The sequence below is a fragment of the Protobothrops mucrosquamatus genome, unplaced genomic scaffold (assembly GCF_001527695.2).
Source record: "Protobothrops mucrosquamatus isolate PMUCROS unplaced genomic scaffold, P.Mucros_1.0 scaffold69, whole genome shotgun sequence".
Taxonomy (NCBI): domain Eukaryota; kingdom Metazoa; phylum Chordata; class Lepidosauria; order Squamata; family Viperidae; genus Protobothrops; species Protobothrops mucrosquamatus.
The window spans coordinates 479,610-495,874 of record NW_015386447.1 but is presented as its reverse complement, the minus strand read 5'-3'; the positions used below and the strand labels follow the sequence as shown (position 1 = coordinate 495,874).

General features: G+C 38.6%; 1 protein-coding gene across 1 annotated transcript in view; it reads left to right on the top strand.

The window, feature by feature from the left end:
* The window catches only part of ATP6V1A (ATPase H+ transporting V1 subunit A), a 55,117-nt gene extending 38,987 nt beyond the window's left edge, over nucleotides 1-16,130 (top strand). The window contains exons 5-15 of the mRNA XM_015812120.1: nucleotides 1,666-1,803; nucleotides 2,409-2,560; nucleotides 3,649-3,811; nucleotides 5,206-5,314; nucleotides 7,096-7,218; nucleotides 7,327-7,441; nucleotides 8,213-8,276; nucleotides 9,502-9,705; nucleotides 10,764-10,858; nucleotides 12,845-13,016; nucleotides 14,028-16,130. Of these exons, the coding sequence (XP_015667606.1) occupies nucleotides 1,666-1,803; nucleotides 2,409-2,560; nucleotides 3,649-3,811; nucleotides 5,206-5,314; nucleotides 7,096-7,218; nucleotides 7,327-7,441; nucleotides 8,213-8,276; nucleotides 9,502-9,705; nucleotides 10,764-10,858; nucleotides 12,845-13,016; nucleotides 14,028-14,120 (1,428 nt within the window). The 3' untranslated portion in view covers nucleotides 14,121-16,130. The remainder of the gene's footprint in view (nucleotides 1-1,665; nucleotides 1,804-2,408; nucleotides 2,561-3,648; nucleotides 3,812-5,205; nucleotides 5,315-7,095; nucleotides 7,219-7,326; nucleotides 7,442-8,212; nucleotides 8,277-9,501; nucleotides 9,706-10,763; nucleotides 10,859-12,844; nucleotides 13,017-14,027) is intronic.
* Nucleotides 16,131-16,265: the final 135 nt, after the last annotated feature.

Genomic DNA, 16,265 nt, shown 5'->3' with positions numbered 1-16,265 from the left:
TTACACAGCATCAGCCGAAAGCCCAGGCCCTGAGATCCTAAACCCCCTAGGTTGCAAGAAGAGCCATGGGGGCCGGAGCGCGCCACAGCTCTTAAACAGCGGGTGCGCCCTCCCCTAGTGTGATATGGCCCTCTGCTCCCGCCATATCTACCCCTCCCATACACAGTCTTAATGGAATTGCCCTCTATTAGGCAGACCCCCCCTCCCCAATTCTAGGACCTACGCCCACCTCGCCGAGGCCTTCAGCCGGCCTGGGAGAATTAATTTCAGTTTGCCCACCCCTCTCCCTGGAACCCCCTAAAACCCGGACTAAAAATTTGATTAAAAATCCCCTTAGGTTGCGTTTTGATATGTGCTGCAGCTAAGAGGAGACAGGGGAGGACCTCAGGCTTCAGTGTCTTGGAAGAAAATCTGTATGGACTTTATTGTGGAGTTACCAGAAAGTGGGGGAAATACAGTCATTTGGGTCATGATGGATTTGTTTTCTAAGCAAGTGCATTTTATCCCATGCCCCAAAGTCCCCAATGCAAAGACACTAGTGAAAATATTCGTTCAGCATATCTATCGGCTTCATGGGGCTCCACAACAAATCATATCTGATAGGGGAGTGCAATTCACGTCAGAGTTTTGGAAAGCATTCTTGGGACTTTTGGGGACCACTCGGGTTGTCATCTAGTCATCATCTGCAAACAAATGGCGGGACTGAATGTTCGAACTCAGTACTGGAACAGTACTTAAGATACTTCATTAATTATCAGCAAGACAATTGGACCGACCTACTCCCATTCGCAGAGGTCACTTATAACAACGCAGTGCATTCCAGCATGGGCTACACTCCTTTCCAGGTTGAAACAGGACAAAGTTTCAACCCAATGCCTGAATTACCCTCTATCGAACCGACCATCCCTTCCCTGAAGGAATGGATTGCACAATTACAAAACACCTGGCCAGTTGTGAGAAAGGCTTTAGACGAAGCTAGGGAAGCTTATAAATTCCAAGTAGATAAAAAACAAAGTGAACCCAAACTGTTTCAAGTGGGGGAGAAAGTATATCTGTCCACAAGATACCTAAAATCCCTGCAGCCCTCAAAGAAGCTAGAAATTTGTAGGACCATTCCCCATTAAAAGAATAATCAATCCTGTTACAGCAGAATTGGAACTCCCTAAGACGCTTAGACAGGTTCACCCAATTTTTCACTGCAGTCTTCTAAAACGTGAGCTGAAATCACCCTTAAGGCCAGCTACAGCTTCTCCCCCTCCTCCAATCATGGTAGAAGCGAACATTAATGGATTATAGAGCTACATTAGCATAAGTTCAGTATTGTATATATGTTTTCACTGTTTATATATGTAATGTATATTCTTTGTACTAAATCTCCACACTTGTGATGATACATCTTAAGATATTTTCCTTGGATGATTTGCCTGTACTGTGGCATCCAATTCATCATCTGTATTAGGGGAATGCTCTACATTGTGTTATTAGAGAAAGAGAAAAGGCATTTGCTGACTCTGTCAATATAAGGCCCTCAGTCACTTTTTACAAAGGAATGTGGTGTTTGATTTTCAATGTGTCACCCATTTATAGAAATTCATATATAGACACCCGTAGACATTCATATAGAGAGCATGTATTTGTAACTTAAGAATTTCTTTTTAATTGCAGGTTGGTAGCCACATTACAGGTGGAGATATCTATGCCCTAGTGAATGAGAATTCCCTTATCAAGCACAAAATCATGTTGCCTCCACGAAATAGAGGTACAATAACGTACATTGCTCCACCTGGAAATTATGATGCGTCTGTAAGTTTTTATTTTAATTAAGTTTGCTAGTCTGTTGTCTGTCCTAAATAATACATGGATTTTAATGCTTTAGACTGGTACCAAATTGGAGGGGGGGAAACTCCCATTATTTCCATTTTCTCGCTACAAATCCTTGCTTAAATTGTAGGGTTGCTACAGGTTTGAGATAAAAAGAATAACAGAAATGAATAGATAACCACCTTCCTCTCTAATTTCCCTGACAGTCATGTTTGTGTGTGTGTGTGTGTGTGTGTATCTATATACCCCACTGAAATTAGTGTATAGCTGAACTAATACTGATGAGAAGCAACATGACTTTGTGGAGTATTACAGTATTAATGAGCCAACAGCTTTAAAATTATTTGTACTTTATAGATAGCCTTCATGGTGCCCTGAATTGCTATGGTGGACATAGCTTTATGGAAATATACTTCTTTGCTTCTGTGCCTTCCAACCTCTGCCCAGCACAATTCTTGACCCTCTCCACTTTACTAACATAGTTCTCATTTGACTAGTGAAGTTAGGTTTAGTCTTGTATTTACAAGGTTTGCTTGTTTTCAGTCTCTGTCATTTGCATTGATCTTTATTTTGCTGCTTTCATTTAGGATGTTGTGTTGGAGCTGGAGTTTGAGGATGTGAAGGAGAAATTTTCAATGGTCCAGGTCTGGCCTGTACGTCAGGTCCGTCCTGTTACAGAAAAGTTACCTGCAAATCACCCTCTTTTAACTGGTCAAAGAGTCCTTGATGCACTGTTTCCGTAAGTGTCAGTTGTGTTTCTAACTGCTTTTTTGTTGAAAGTGATAATTTGTGCACTTTCTTTTTCATGAATCACAATTATTTTATAACACAGTGTGATTCCTTCTCAGCCTGAAAGCTCACTGAGTGAGCTATTTCTCACAGCCATTTCTCAACTTCAACTACTGCCTCACACTGTAGTTGCAGTGAGAAAAGGGAGTATGACGGACGAGGCAGGAAAAACATTGAACAAGCCAAAAATAAATTATAAACACACATATTTTTTCAACATTTAAATATGAAATAAATTCCCACTGTAAAATTTGCATCTTGGTAAATTTTAGTTTCAGATAAAACATTGATTTTCAGAGAAAAGAGTGACTATGTTTTAAAGGGCTTTTACCATGCAGCCCCCAACTAGGGGCGTTAAGCAGGCTCAAGTCGCAACTGCGAAACATTTTAAATCCAAATTTCTTTTTCTGACAAAGAGTTAAAGAATTAAATCGGGAGACTAAGATGGCCATTTCTAGCTTGTTCTGCTTTCATCAGTTAGCCATACCCTTTATGGGATTCGAACCTGGGCAGAAATCACTGCCTAGTATGTAAACTGCCCAGGTTCTTTAACTCTTTGTCAGAAAAAGAAATATATATATGGATGTAATACTTCTTTTATTCAATATCTTATTTGTATCTGCCCTCAGGGCTGTAATAAATTCACATTTTCTGGAATTCCTATATTCAGAAGTAAGGGTTCCCTCCCAACTTTCTTCTGAACCCAAACAAAAGGAATTTAGTGGTGTTTATGAGTTCTTCAGGGTTAAGCTTGTTATGTTGACAAAGATAGAATTTGCTCACTTTTTATAGGTCCAGATTACTTATCTTATATCCTGGAGAGAGAAGATTTTTGGGATGGAATATCAGTTGGGTCACTAGAGCAATTTTCTCTGGAATGGAAAGAACAAGAATGCCTTCCAAATCATGGGAAGGAAATGGGCTGGAGCAGCCAAGTGAGATTATAGAGTTGCTGATTGCTTTACAAAGCCCTCTGTTACACAGCATTTTCCATGATGTTTTCTTTTGATTTAATATGAATGTTTTTTTTAAATCTAGGTGTGTTCAAGGAGGTACTACTGCTATTCCTGGGGCGTTTGGTTGTGGAAAGACGGTTATTTCCCAATCCCTTTCCAAATATTCCAATAGTGATGTTATTATCTACGTAGGCTGTGGTGAGCGGGGAAATGAAATGTCAGAAGTGCTCAGAGATTTTCCAGAGGTTGGTACTGGGAGCTGGTAATACTGTGCAAATGAGAGTTCAGGTGGGAGGTTTTAATGTTGCAATTTAATTTAAGCAATTATGTTGATAAATAAATAAATAAATCAAAAGCATTCTTGGAAGCATTCTTGGAAGCCTTCCCAAGGCTTTTTAGTTCCCCTAAAAAGATAGTTGAAATGTTTTTATTGGCTGTACAAACCATTGAAATGGTTTTATTGGCTGTACAAATATGTTTGTTTCTGGTACTTGAAGTTGGTTGATTAGTTCTGTTAAGCAGATGTGCAGCCCCCAGGTCCAGGAGAGGTCCCCATCTTGATTCAAAATACGACATAATTTTAAAAATGGCTGATTTTTTTTAAAAATGGTAAAAAATACAAAATCATTTTGGTGTATTTTTTGTTTTGTTTTATTTTTCTGTTTTGTATCTTGAGATTATTGATAAAAGGCGAGTTAAATATTAACATCTAGTAATCATCTAAACTTACTGAAATTCAGAAACAAGCAGCAATTCTGTTCTTGGAACTGAATTTAAATGAAATGAATTTAAAGATAATTCTTATTTAAGAAAAGAAACAAAGAGTGTTTTTACATCTTAAATGCTAACAAACTCATTTTAGCAGAATCTTTAATAGACTACGGTTCATTTCATAGTTAACTCTATGCAGTCCCTCTGAATCTCTGTACATCCTGCACTGAATTTTTAGGCAGTTATCAAAATGATTTTAGGGATATTTGGTTGAGTTCAGTTTTTGAGGATAAATTCACTATTACCATAATTGAACCTGTTATATTTTCATGATTCGGGATCTTAAATTTGGCATAACAATCCTTTAAAAATGTATGCAAAAAATAGCTTGACTTGTTTCTGTAAAGCAGTGGTTCTCAACCTGTGGGTCGGGACCCCATTTGGGGTCGATCGACCATTTCACGGGGGTCGCCAAGCAAGGCTGTCCGCCATTTTTTTTGTCCGCCATTTTTTTTGTCCGCCATTTTTCCCCCTTTTCTGGCGGGTCCCTTGGGCTGGGCCAGCTGGTGGTCGGCCTGCTCCGTCTCTGCCGCTTGCCAGCTACGCCTCGGCCGGTGCAGGGGGCGGAACCACGCATGTGCGGCGCTCCCGGGCAGGGAAAGTCCTCAACTTACGACCGGTTTAGTCCTCGACTTACGACCAGTTTAGTCCTCGACTTACGACCAGTTGGGGTCACGGCATTAAAAAGGTTGAGAACCACTGCTGTAAAGCATAGCAGTTTGGAGGAAATATTGTGTCTTTTGCATTGTAATAGGATAATGATATAGTTTGGGGGGGTCAAAATTTGTGAATCATTCCAGTGTCTACTTTTATTTTTCCTTTAGAAAACAAATGTCCTTTTGTTTCCATTTTTCTTTTGTCTTTGTAGCTGACTATGGAAGTTGATGGTAAGGTAGAAAGCATAATGAAGAGAACTGCTTTAGTAGCAAACACTTCCAATATGCCTGTTGCTGCCAGAGAAGCCTCTATCTACACTGGTAAGAAATGTGGAAACAAAGATAGTATTGACTTAATGCTTGTCTCTTGGTCTTTTAGCTATTGCTGGCCTTCTCCAATTCAAAAGGTGCTTATAACAATTTTCCTATGAATTTACCTTTGACCTGTGTCACTAAGGATTACACTCAAGAACTGCCATTAATGTAGAATAAAAACAGAACTGTAATAGTAGTGTCTTGGTGCCAAATGAAGTTGATTGGGCAAGAAAAGGAACCTTATAGAGATCTAATTTGCTATCTCTCTTGTAGAGGACCTAAGGACACTCAGGCCATTAATTATAGATTTGACAGCCTTACCAAGAAGACCAGACAGGAAACATTATTGTAAAACTAATAGAATCTTTCAAGTCTGAAAGTATAATTCTCCTGCTTTACAGTCCAAGACTTAAGGAAGGTCCTTTTGGAGGTTCTTGCTCTGCCCACTATACAGTTGTGGACTATGCTGTCTCTTTTCTGCCTGTTTCCTAGGCAGCATCTCTTTGACCTGCCTCCCACGGTCTTTCCCACATACCATTACAAGATTGCACCTTGGCTCCCAATAGTCACTGAGTCAGATTGAAACTGCTTGTTATGGTGTATAAATCCCTTAAAGCAGGGGTGTCAAACTCAAATTTCATTGAGAGTTGCATCAGCATTATAGTTGCCCTCAAAGGGCCAGTTGCTGTCCCCTTCTCTCCTTCAGGCTTGCCCCACAGAATCCTCTCCTATTCTATCCTCTTCTCTCCCTCAGGCTTGCCCCACTGACATCTCTCCTCTCTATTGCCCTCTCTCCCCCCTCATTCCTCCTCCCCCCCCACCAAAACCCCTCCTTTTATATCCTATCCTCTCCTCCCTCATGTATTCATTCACTGCCCAGCTGGCCTTTTTACACAGCGCTCATCAGCTGGAACTGTGTGCGCTGATTCTGGTGTCCCAGCCAAGCTCCAGCTGACTGTCCGCCCGAAGACTGCGTGCAGCTGCTGACTATCCCTGAGGCTGTAGGAAGCCCTGATCAGCTAGAGCTGCACACGCTGATTCTAGGACCTCAGCAGAGCCCCAGCAACACTGCAGCTCCAACAGATTCTCCCCCAGGCTTCTCTGGCGCTGCCGCCGCTTCACCTCACCCCCCCCCCCCCGCTATATACTCAAGCACCTCCTCCTACTAGTCTGCTTGCGGGCCAGATCTAAACACATCATGGGCCGGATTTGGCCCCGTGAGCCTTGAGTTTGACATGTCTGCCTTAAAGGTTTGAGCCCTGCCTACCTGATTTTTTCACACAAAGCCAAACCTAAGCAAATAGGCTAAAGAGGATCTCTCTTACAAAAACAATTCTTCAAGAGTTTTTGTATTGTACAGCCAGGAGCCCATTTCAAGGAAAATGCAAACTAAGGAAAGCTAATTCCAAGATATAGTACAAGGGTTGGTGAGAGGAACTGAATCATGAAACATCCCCAAGCACTTCAGTATTTTAGACCAAAGAGGGCCTGCAGATTACATGTTGCCCTCAGCATCCAATGTGCAGTCCCAGGGTCTCCTGCAAACTTGACCCTTTTCTGGTTTTGGGTATGTGCAACAAAATGGGAAACATATACTTTATTGTTTCCAGCATTTAATTAAAATGAAGAAAAGGAAGAACTCAAAGGAGCAATTGAATATTCTTCTTATGCCTAACAATCAATTGTACACTATGGTACAAATCTTAGATTCTGGAATTCTTCTAAATTTCTTATAAGCCACTACAAGTGATAATTAATATTTGACTTGTAATTGTTATTGGTCATAGGAATTACCCTGTCTGAATACTTTCGTGACATGGGCTATCATGTCAGTATGATGGCTGACTCAACTTCCCGATGGGCAGAGGCACTTCGAGAAATTTCAGGACGGTTGGCTGAAATGCCTGCTGGTATGCATTTTCTTCTTTGTAACTTTTGGAGAGAAAAAAACTGATTCAAAAATTTTGAGTTTTCTTGTCATTAGAGAAGCTAACTTGCTTTATATTGGGTGATTTCAGATAGTGGTTATCCAGCGTACCTTGGTGCTCGCCTAGCTTCTTTCTATGAACGGGCTGGTAGAGTGAAGTGTCTGGGGAATCCAGAGAGAGAAGGAAGCGTTAGCATAGTTGGAGCGTGAGTATATTACCAACAAGATGCTCTTTTTCTGCATGTTGTATATTATTTTGCACTATGGTCTGTTACCTGATCATCTTGTACATAGAAAATATTCCCTGAAATTAAAAATGCTTGTTCACAAAGTGAAACTGAAAGAGATAACGGGGAGCATTACATAAATAAAATAAAAAAGACATTTCTTGTTTCAAAACAGCATTAGAGAAAACAATCTGCAGATTTGTTAAAGTTATTATTTCCTTGATACTGTACATAGTTTTTCACTGTTCTGTGAATACTATGCAAAGTCTCTGATACATTTTAGGAACTACAGTCATAAATCAAATTGTTCATTTAAGTGTTTCTATGCCCATTTATATTTGATTAACTATTCATTTTCTTAATATCTTTCCAACCTAGTCCTTACCTGGATTCTTAAAAATTACTTAAAATGGAAAAAAACAGATTCAGTGGCAAAACTCATACTTTGGATATCATTTCTGACAACCGCTGTTATGATTAAGGAAGATTTTTCTTTGGTGATCTTAGTAAGATCGCTAGAGAGGGCAAAGCTAAAAGTTCAGTCTTTGTTGGAGGTTGCAATGGAACATTCTCAGTGTTAAACAGGCAGCTCAGAGTTCTGCTTGAAAAGAAGCATTTAATTAGGAAGTCCAAGCCTAAAGAGTGAGTTGCAAACATACTGTACAGTTGACGGTCCTTCTCAATTTGATGTAAGTATTACTACTAATCGTGATTTCCCCTTTCTGTCTTTTCTCTCCTATCCCTATTCAGTGTATCTCCTCCTGGTGGTGACTTTTCTGACCCAGTTACTTCTGCTACTCTGGGTATTGTTCAGGTAGGCAATAATTCTGCTCTCTGACTAAAATGTAAGCTTTAATAAAAAAGCTTCTTGAATCTAATTGGTGAGTCTGTTACTATGAAAGACTCAGTGTTGTTTGCCATTCTTAATCTGTTTATAAATATTTAGGCACATGAGTTTGGGTAGCCAGCCTGCAGCAAAGAGAGGCTGCTATTCTGATTCTGAGATACTTAGTTTGCTGCCCAGCTTTCCAGGGGCTTCTTATTCCCTGCATCTGATGATTGGTCCATCTAATATAACACTGTTTCTTCTAATAATGGTTCTGTAATATTCTGGCCATCTTTTGTACTACTCGTTTTTTTAATTTTGGCTTAACAGACCAGATCTTATGGTAAGAATAGGATTGAGGAAAGGTCTTTTCTTCATCTTCAGTTAAAGGCAGAAGTTTCTGGTATCTCTTATACTTGATCTGACACAATTCAACATTAATATCAAATGCTTACTTCTTGGGGGGGGGAGGGGTCAATTAGTGTTCTAAACAAGTTGTGATAATTTGCTCAATCTGATGACACAGCTCCACGCCTGTGCAAAAGCAACTGGATTCAAATATAAATGTGAATTATGATACTTTGATACATTTGATACATTACATTTTCAAAATGTAATGCATATCAACCAATACAAAAACTATACATTTGTAAAAATCATAGAAAAAATGCTAGCAAAAAGCATGCAGAAAGTATGATTGGATATGGCTAAAGTTGGCAAAATGAAGAAGTGAACAAAACAAAATTGATATGCTTGCCCATCCTTAGCTGTAAGGAGTGTGCCAAAAGAGAGATCTGGTACATTCAGAATGAAGTCTTCATTAGCTATATCAAGCTTGAAGAACATGGAATCATTTGAAGAATTCTTGGTTTACTAGGATTTCAACCACAGGAGACAACTTGTAATAATTGAGTTATAATTCAGGAGCTTGTCATGCAACCTTTTATGCTATGCCTTTAATGTAAAAATTCTTTTCAGTTATTAGACACAAGTTAATGGTCTGCACATAACAAAGTATCCACTTTCCTTTTCAATTTTGAAAATCATTAGCTGTTCTTAGTCAAATTGCATTCTCAGAATTTAACTTACTCTGCCCATAGAATGCTTTTAAGGTTCAAGTGTGAAACCTGGTTCTTCGTGAAGAAGTAGTCTGAGGCAAATGCAGTTCTGTTAATTAAGGATGCTCATTGACATTTTATTACTTTTGGGGCAGGTGTTCTGGGGCTTGGATAAGAAGCTTGCTCAACGTAAACATTTTCCATCTGTGAATTGGCTCATTAGCTACAGCAAATACACACGTGCTTTGGATGAATACTACGACAAGCATTTCCCCGAGTTTGTTCCCTTGAGAACTAAAGCAAAAGAGATATTGCAGGAAGAGGAGGATCTTGCAGAGATTGTACAGTTGGTGGGGAAGGTGAGTGAAGGAACATCGCTCTTATGGAGCCATTTCTATAGCTGAAGCTATTTGAATTAGTTAATTATTTAATTAGTTATAAAATGTTTTGTCTTTTTTATTAAAGTTATTCCAAAGGAGTGTACAAACAAATGTTAAAACTATACCAATTGGCAACTTCTGAAAATTTGATGACATACTTGTGTTCAGAGCAGACATACTTGTGTTGTCAGTGGTAATTTCAAGATATTGTAGACATGAAATTTTTACTATTTAAACATTTGCACAATGCTAGTATTGTATAGTATAGTATTGCAGTCCTAATTAAACACTTCCTTAGGCAAAATAGAAGTGAAAGTTGTTGCAACATAGGCAAGTTCATATTCCCAACCATGCAGTGAGCTGCAAAAGACATCATTTGTTTGTGATACTATCAAAAGAGATAGGACCAGCAAAGTATTCTTATTCTCACCCTTATACTCATTCATGGTTCAAAATTGCCATTTTTTCAAATTAATTTTGGTGCATTTGGGGAGGGTCAACCTCCTGTCCCTGTATCCTTAAATCCTGCCACAATGCTAAAATTAGACTGAATTCAGCACCAGAGTAACTATTTTGGGATAATTAAGAATGGATATCATAGTGTTGATCCCATTCTTTCTTAAATATTAAATAAACAAGTAAAAAAATGCACCGCCAATATTGGCCATTTTGTTGCTGAATTTCAATACAGTAGCATATTCTTAGGATGCTAGAGGAGAGAGTGGCAACCAGATCAATTGCTCATTAAAGAGAATTAAAAAGAAGTAGTAAAGAACAGAAAGGACTGGAGACACAATTATTAGGGCCAAGAGTAATAATTGAATGGTTGATAAAAGTGATTTTCAGAGTTAATATTAGAACAGCTTTTCTTCTCATACCAACTGTGAGAGATGTCTAAATAAATAAAAAGCTAAGTAAATGTTTTTCTGTGAAGATTCCCATGATGTATTGATAACAACCAATTCTTAAATTTTGATTGGCTTGTTACCTGGATCAGATCACTGTTTTAAAAGACTTTTTCTTCTCTCTCACTTTAGGCTTCTTTGGCAGAAACCGACAAAATTACATTGGAAGTTGCCAAGCTCATTAAAGATGATTTCCTGCAACAGAATGGTTATACCCCATATGACAGGTAATGGCCATGGGAAATTCTGTCTGCAGGGACTGCTGGTGTAGAACTTCTTGATGTCTTGATCTCTGGTAATAAAGTTCCTTTAGATTTGTATTGCATGTTAAGTATACTCTGACATACAAATTCTTCCCATTCAGTAGTCTTGCTAGTTTTCCCAGCAGTTCAGAAAACTACACCATGCTATTTTTTCTTCTCACCCGGCACTGTTGGAGCTAGCCTACCTTTGGCCAACACTGTTTCATAGATATCAAATATCAACTCACATTTCACAAGTAGAAGCTTATTTTTTCTGTCCTGAATATTATATCAAACAGTGCTCTGATACAAAAATGCTGAAGATCCAGCTTTCTTCATCAATTTTGCCTTCCAATTAGCTGTAAGTGTGCATTATTGAGGGCAACAAAGGACAAGTCCTCAATTGGTACCATGAACGCCTTATATGTTCTCAAAGATGCTGCTGCTACATCATTTGTATTAAAGTAACCAAGGGGAAGGAACCAAGTGGGACTAAGGGCAAAGATATCAGCTTTGTTCACCCTCAACATTTGCACCAAATAGCCCAGCATTCATGTTTCACATTTTCTAAGAATTGGCCTTTCGTTGAAGTGTGTTTCAATTGTAGTCTACAGTCTCTTTCACTTTGCTCAGATGTTAGAACATTGTTCCATTTCTTTCTCTTTTTTTGTCAGTGGATTCCTTTGTGTTCATTCGGGATATATTATACTAGATTCATATTCTGATGGTAGTCAGGACATGCAGCATGAATGCAAATACTAATTATGGGGAAGTAACTCCTAGTCTAGTCCTTCAGAAGTCTCTTCTGTTAAAAGTGCCTGGGTAGTTCCTCTACAACTAAAGAATTATCTAGAAGTAAGCAAATGTTCTATAACCTGAGTGTGCTATTCAAATTTGTGTAACTGCTGGACTAAAGATATCATGATAAAAAACTATGAAAGTTGCTTATTCAGCCCATAGAAAACGTCCTCTACTTCAGGGCTTTTCAACCAGTGGTACGGGTACCACCTGTGGTACATTGGCACTTGGCAGGTGGTACGCGACCATCCTAGAAAGGTAGCGGGGGAGGGGAATGAGCTGAAACGTTGGCAGCACTGCACAAGCCTGAGCGAGAGACAGCTGGAGCTGCAGGGCTGTCAGGGCTCAGCAGAAGCGCCAGGATCAGTGCCGCTTTCCAGCTGATCAGCGCTTCTTCGGGGCTGTCAGGGCTGTGGAAGCGCCAGGATTAGCACCAGGCTCCAGCTGGAGCTCGGCGCTGATCCTGGTGCTTCTGCTGAGCCCAGAAGCGCCGATCAGCTGGAATGTTGCAGCATCTCCAGGGTCTTGTGATTCACATTCAGATGCTTGGCAACTGATTCATATTTATGACGGTCAGTGTCCCAGAGTCATGTGAAGTGACCAAAACCTGCTGCAACCACCCAGCAGACAGGGGAAATAAAAACCAAACACTCCCCCACCCCTCCCCTGCTGCCAATCTTCAACAGAAATGCTCACAACAATGAAAACCTTGGACAGGAGGAAGAGCGCCGCTAGGTGGGCAGGCAGGTGTCTTGCTCGGCTGTGGCTTGGGGGGCACTTTTTTCAGTGCCATTGTAACTTCGAACAGTCACTAAGCGAACTGTTGTAAGTCGAGGACTACCTGTACTTTATCACTTTTTTCCTTTTTTTTTTTTTTGGTCATCAAGGTTTTGACACCTTGCTAGGCGACTGGTGGTACTCAGATGTTGCCATATCCTAAAAGTGGTACAATGGGTGAAAAGGTTGAAAAGCCCTGCTCTACTTCACTTTGTTTCTGTATATGCATTGTCCGTTATAGAAAACTGAATTCTATAGCCAACCGCTATGCATCTATCACTTCTTCCACAAATGTTAATTATCAAACACAAATATTTGCTAACCTGTTTGAACAATTTAGTCATTAAAAAGTTCCTTAATTCTGAGAAAGATGAGTTTTGGTACTATTTTCATTAGGTTCTGCCCATTTTATAAGACTGTGGGGATGCTGTCTAACGTGATCGCATTTTATGATATGGCACGCCGAGCAGTTGAGACTACTGCCCAAAGTGACAATAAGATTACATGGTCCATTATCAAAGAGAACATGAGTGAAATCCTTTACCGACTTACCTCAATGAAATTCAAGGTATGTACTCTGCATTAGGATTATAACAAAACAATATGTACAAGTAATCCTCAACTTACAACCATAAATGGGATAATTGCCATTGTTAAGTCGTCGTGACTGTGAGTCATCATGTGACCAGATCCAATTTTATTACTCTTTTCCGTGGTTATAAGTTGAGTCATGTAGTCGTGTGAATCCAGCTTAATCAGCAATGATTTTTCCAAGGCTGTGCAGCAGCTAAACTTGTGTGAACTGATCATGTTTTTGATAATATTTAAGCAGAAATATTGAAAGTTCAATAGGATTCACGACCATATTTCTTAACCTTTTTTTGCCCTTGTTCATATCCCAAATCAAACAAGTATAAGAATTGTTGTTCCTTTAACATTCTATTAATCTAACTGCCATTTATAAAAAAAACAGCGTTGACAAGAGTGTTTAGTTTTTTAATTAAACTGCTAGTCACTTTGATATATTAATAGAAAGAACAAGAGGTAGGTCTAAGTCGTTCCAGTCTTGTAATGTGATTTTAGCAAGAATTGTAAAATACCTGCTTTTCTATAACGTGAGCTGTTGATAAAGCAAAGTGGATGGCTTTGTTTTCTTATCATGGCATTAATTGGTCACAGACCTCCTTCTTAGAGTCTGTTTCTGTCATCTCCTGGTACCTCTTCAAATGATGTGCAAAGGTAAGCAGCTAGGTCTTTCATATCACCTCTGGACTCAGGTGGATGGCGCATTTCACGGTTCCAATTTCTTTTTGAATATGAAACTTTGTACATATGCAGATTGCTATTTGCTGTTGTTACAGTTATAACAGAAGTGAAAGAGAAAATAATAACTCTACTGCATAAGGTATTTATCTGTTGGGGGTATGTGTGTGCTGGCTGTTTCATTTTACTACATGGGACAGAGATGGATCCCATCAGGTATATGAAAAGACCAGTTCCCTCTGCACCATCTTCTGAGGAAGTGCTATCTTTCTAAACCTCTTGAGTGATTATCCAGTTTTGTTCTGTTGAATTTCAGGACCCAGCAAAAGATGGAGAAGCAAAGATCAAAGCAGACTTCGCCCAGCTGTTTGAAGACATGCAGAATGCATTCCGCAGTTTGGAGGACTAGAAATTCCCATTTCAGTGTTTCTCATTTCAGTCTTCTCTTTTTCTAGTAGAAGATGAAGATATATATTGTGATGACTTATAACTGGAAAAACATTCCTATTTAGTTTGACAGTTGCGTGCGTCTTTGTGCAAATGTAAAGCAGACTTTGTTAAAGTCCCAGTAAGGCTTCGCCAGATTTAACCCTTCAACTGTTTCTCTCTCTGGAAGAGAATTAAGGTTGTTGAAGTATAGATTTTTTCAGGGTGGAAAAAGGCAGTTGAATCAGTTTTCTACTGCATGTGGTCATGCATGATGCTTCAAAGGTAGTTTTGCTTATTCTTTAATGCTGCTGTTGTGTTTATAATCAATAGAGTGGATCAGAATTATAGATCAAAATATTTTGGTAAAAAAGCTCTTCCCCATTCTTCTTAATGTGATGAAAAATCTTCAGGATTAGAACCGATGGGCAAAAATTATTCCCAACAGCAATCTAAAGTCAGTCATTATTATTTGAGGAAATGTATGCCTTTTGAATGTACATGCAACTTGTTAAATTATTTTTCTATGCTTTTTATGCTCGGAAAAGATCAACCCTTCTTTTATTTCTGGATATGTTTGCTATTTAGAATTGAATGTATCCTTTGAGCAAATGTAACACTATAAACTTTGTCTCTCACAGATCAAGATGAAAAAAGAAAACCCGTGGAATAGTTGTACAAAAGTTTTTAAATTTGCTGAAGAAGAGAATGTTACAATCCCAAACTTTAATTTTAAAAAAGCTGCTAATCCTTTCTCCTTGTAAAGATCACTGTATCTAGTGTTTTCTTATAGCATGTTAACAGCAGGCATTGTATGATTATCATACATAATTACAATTTAAATAATGTGAAAGATCATCTTAAAAGTTGAACCTCCTAATGCCATTGTGACATTGCTGCAAAACAGATCACCCTAGCCAACATTTGTGTAAATCCTCTCTGGAATTCCGTTTCTTTGCACATTTGTAAATGTATTATAATAGGAAATATGATTATAAATATGATACAATGAAAACTGGAAACAAGGTTGCTAAGCAAGATTGTAATAACATTATTTTCTCTTCCTGACCACTTTAACTGTAGAAGTAATGGCCCTTCTGTTTCTGGTGTGGCACTCAATTAATATTGGTTTTAAGCCTACCAGAAAAGTGCTTTTTCCTCATTTAGGCAATGCCAGGTAAATTTACTAATTGCATTTTCAATTCTTTTGAGTTCTATATTAAGAAAGCTAATTTCATTTATGCTGTGTTTACAGAACATGATATATGAAAAGCAATTTTGCTTCTTTTGCTGAAATCCTTATTGGCTGTATTATGTTGTAGCATTCTATGCCTAGGAAACTGATTAACTACTATAATTTTACATACAATGTATTATGCTACTTTGTTCCGTGTCTCTCCCTCACTGTGCAATTTATTTTTGGATAAAAATAAAATTCTCTTTGTGTCAGTGTTAGAAAAATGATGCTCATGATATTACAAACTCTATGGTTTCAAAAGAAGAGGAACTGATGGGGAGAACAGCATTGTATCTATGGCTTTGTGTACATTTGTTCAAATCTTAAAAGAATACAATTGTGTTGATAATATACTATTCTTGTCCATCATAGAGTAAAAGTTTCTAGCCTTTTAGTCAGTGCACTGTGTCAACAAGACATTATAGAAGTTAGTAATATAATAAAAATGAATAAACTTAAACTCTGCCTATGTTATCTAAGCACTTCAACACACTATATTCAACTATTATCTCAAAACTAATTGGAAATTATGGATATTGAGATTCAGGATTATGTATATTTAAACAATCACTCAGAAGCATCTGCTCTCAAGCTTTAGGATATTATTCTATATTCCTTGGAATTAGAATCTGCAGGACTATTGGAAATGCTTTTTATTGAGTGACTAGGGCAGCTTTTTCCAATTTCCTTCTCTAGAATGAAAGCTTTTTTTCTTGAAAGTTCATTCTACAGTGATCTCTATACAGATTCTATACCAGGGGTCTTCAAACTTGGCCCTTTTATGACTTGTGGACTTCAACTCCCAGAATTCCTCAGCCAGGCACGCTGGCTGAGGAATTCTGGGAGTTAAAGTCCACAAGTCATAAAAGGGCCAAGTTTGAAGACCCCTGT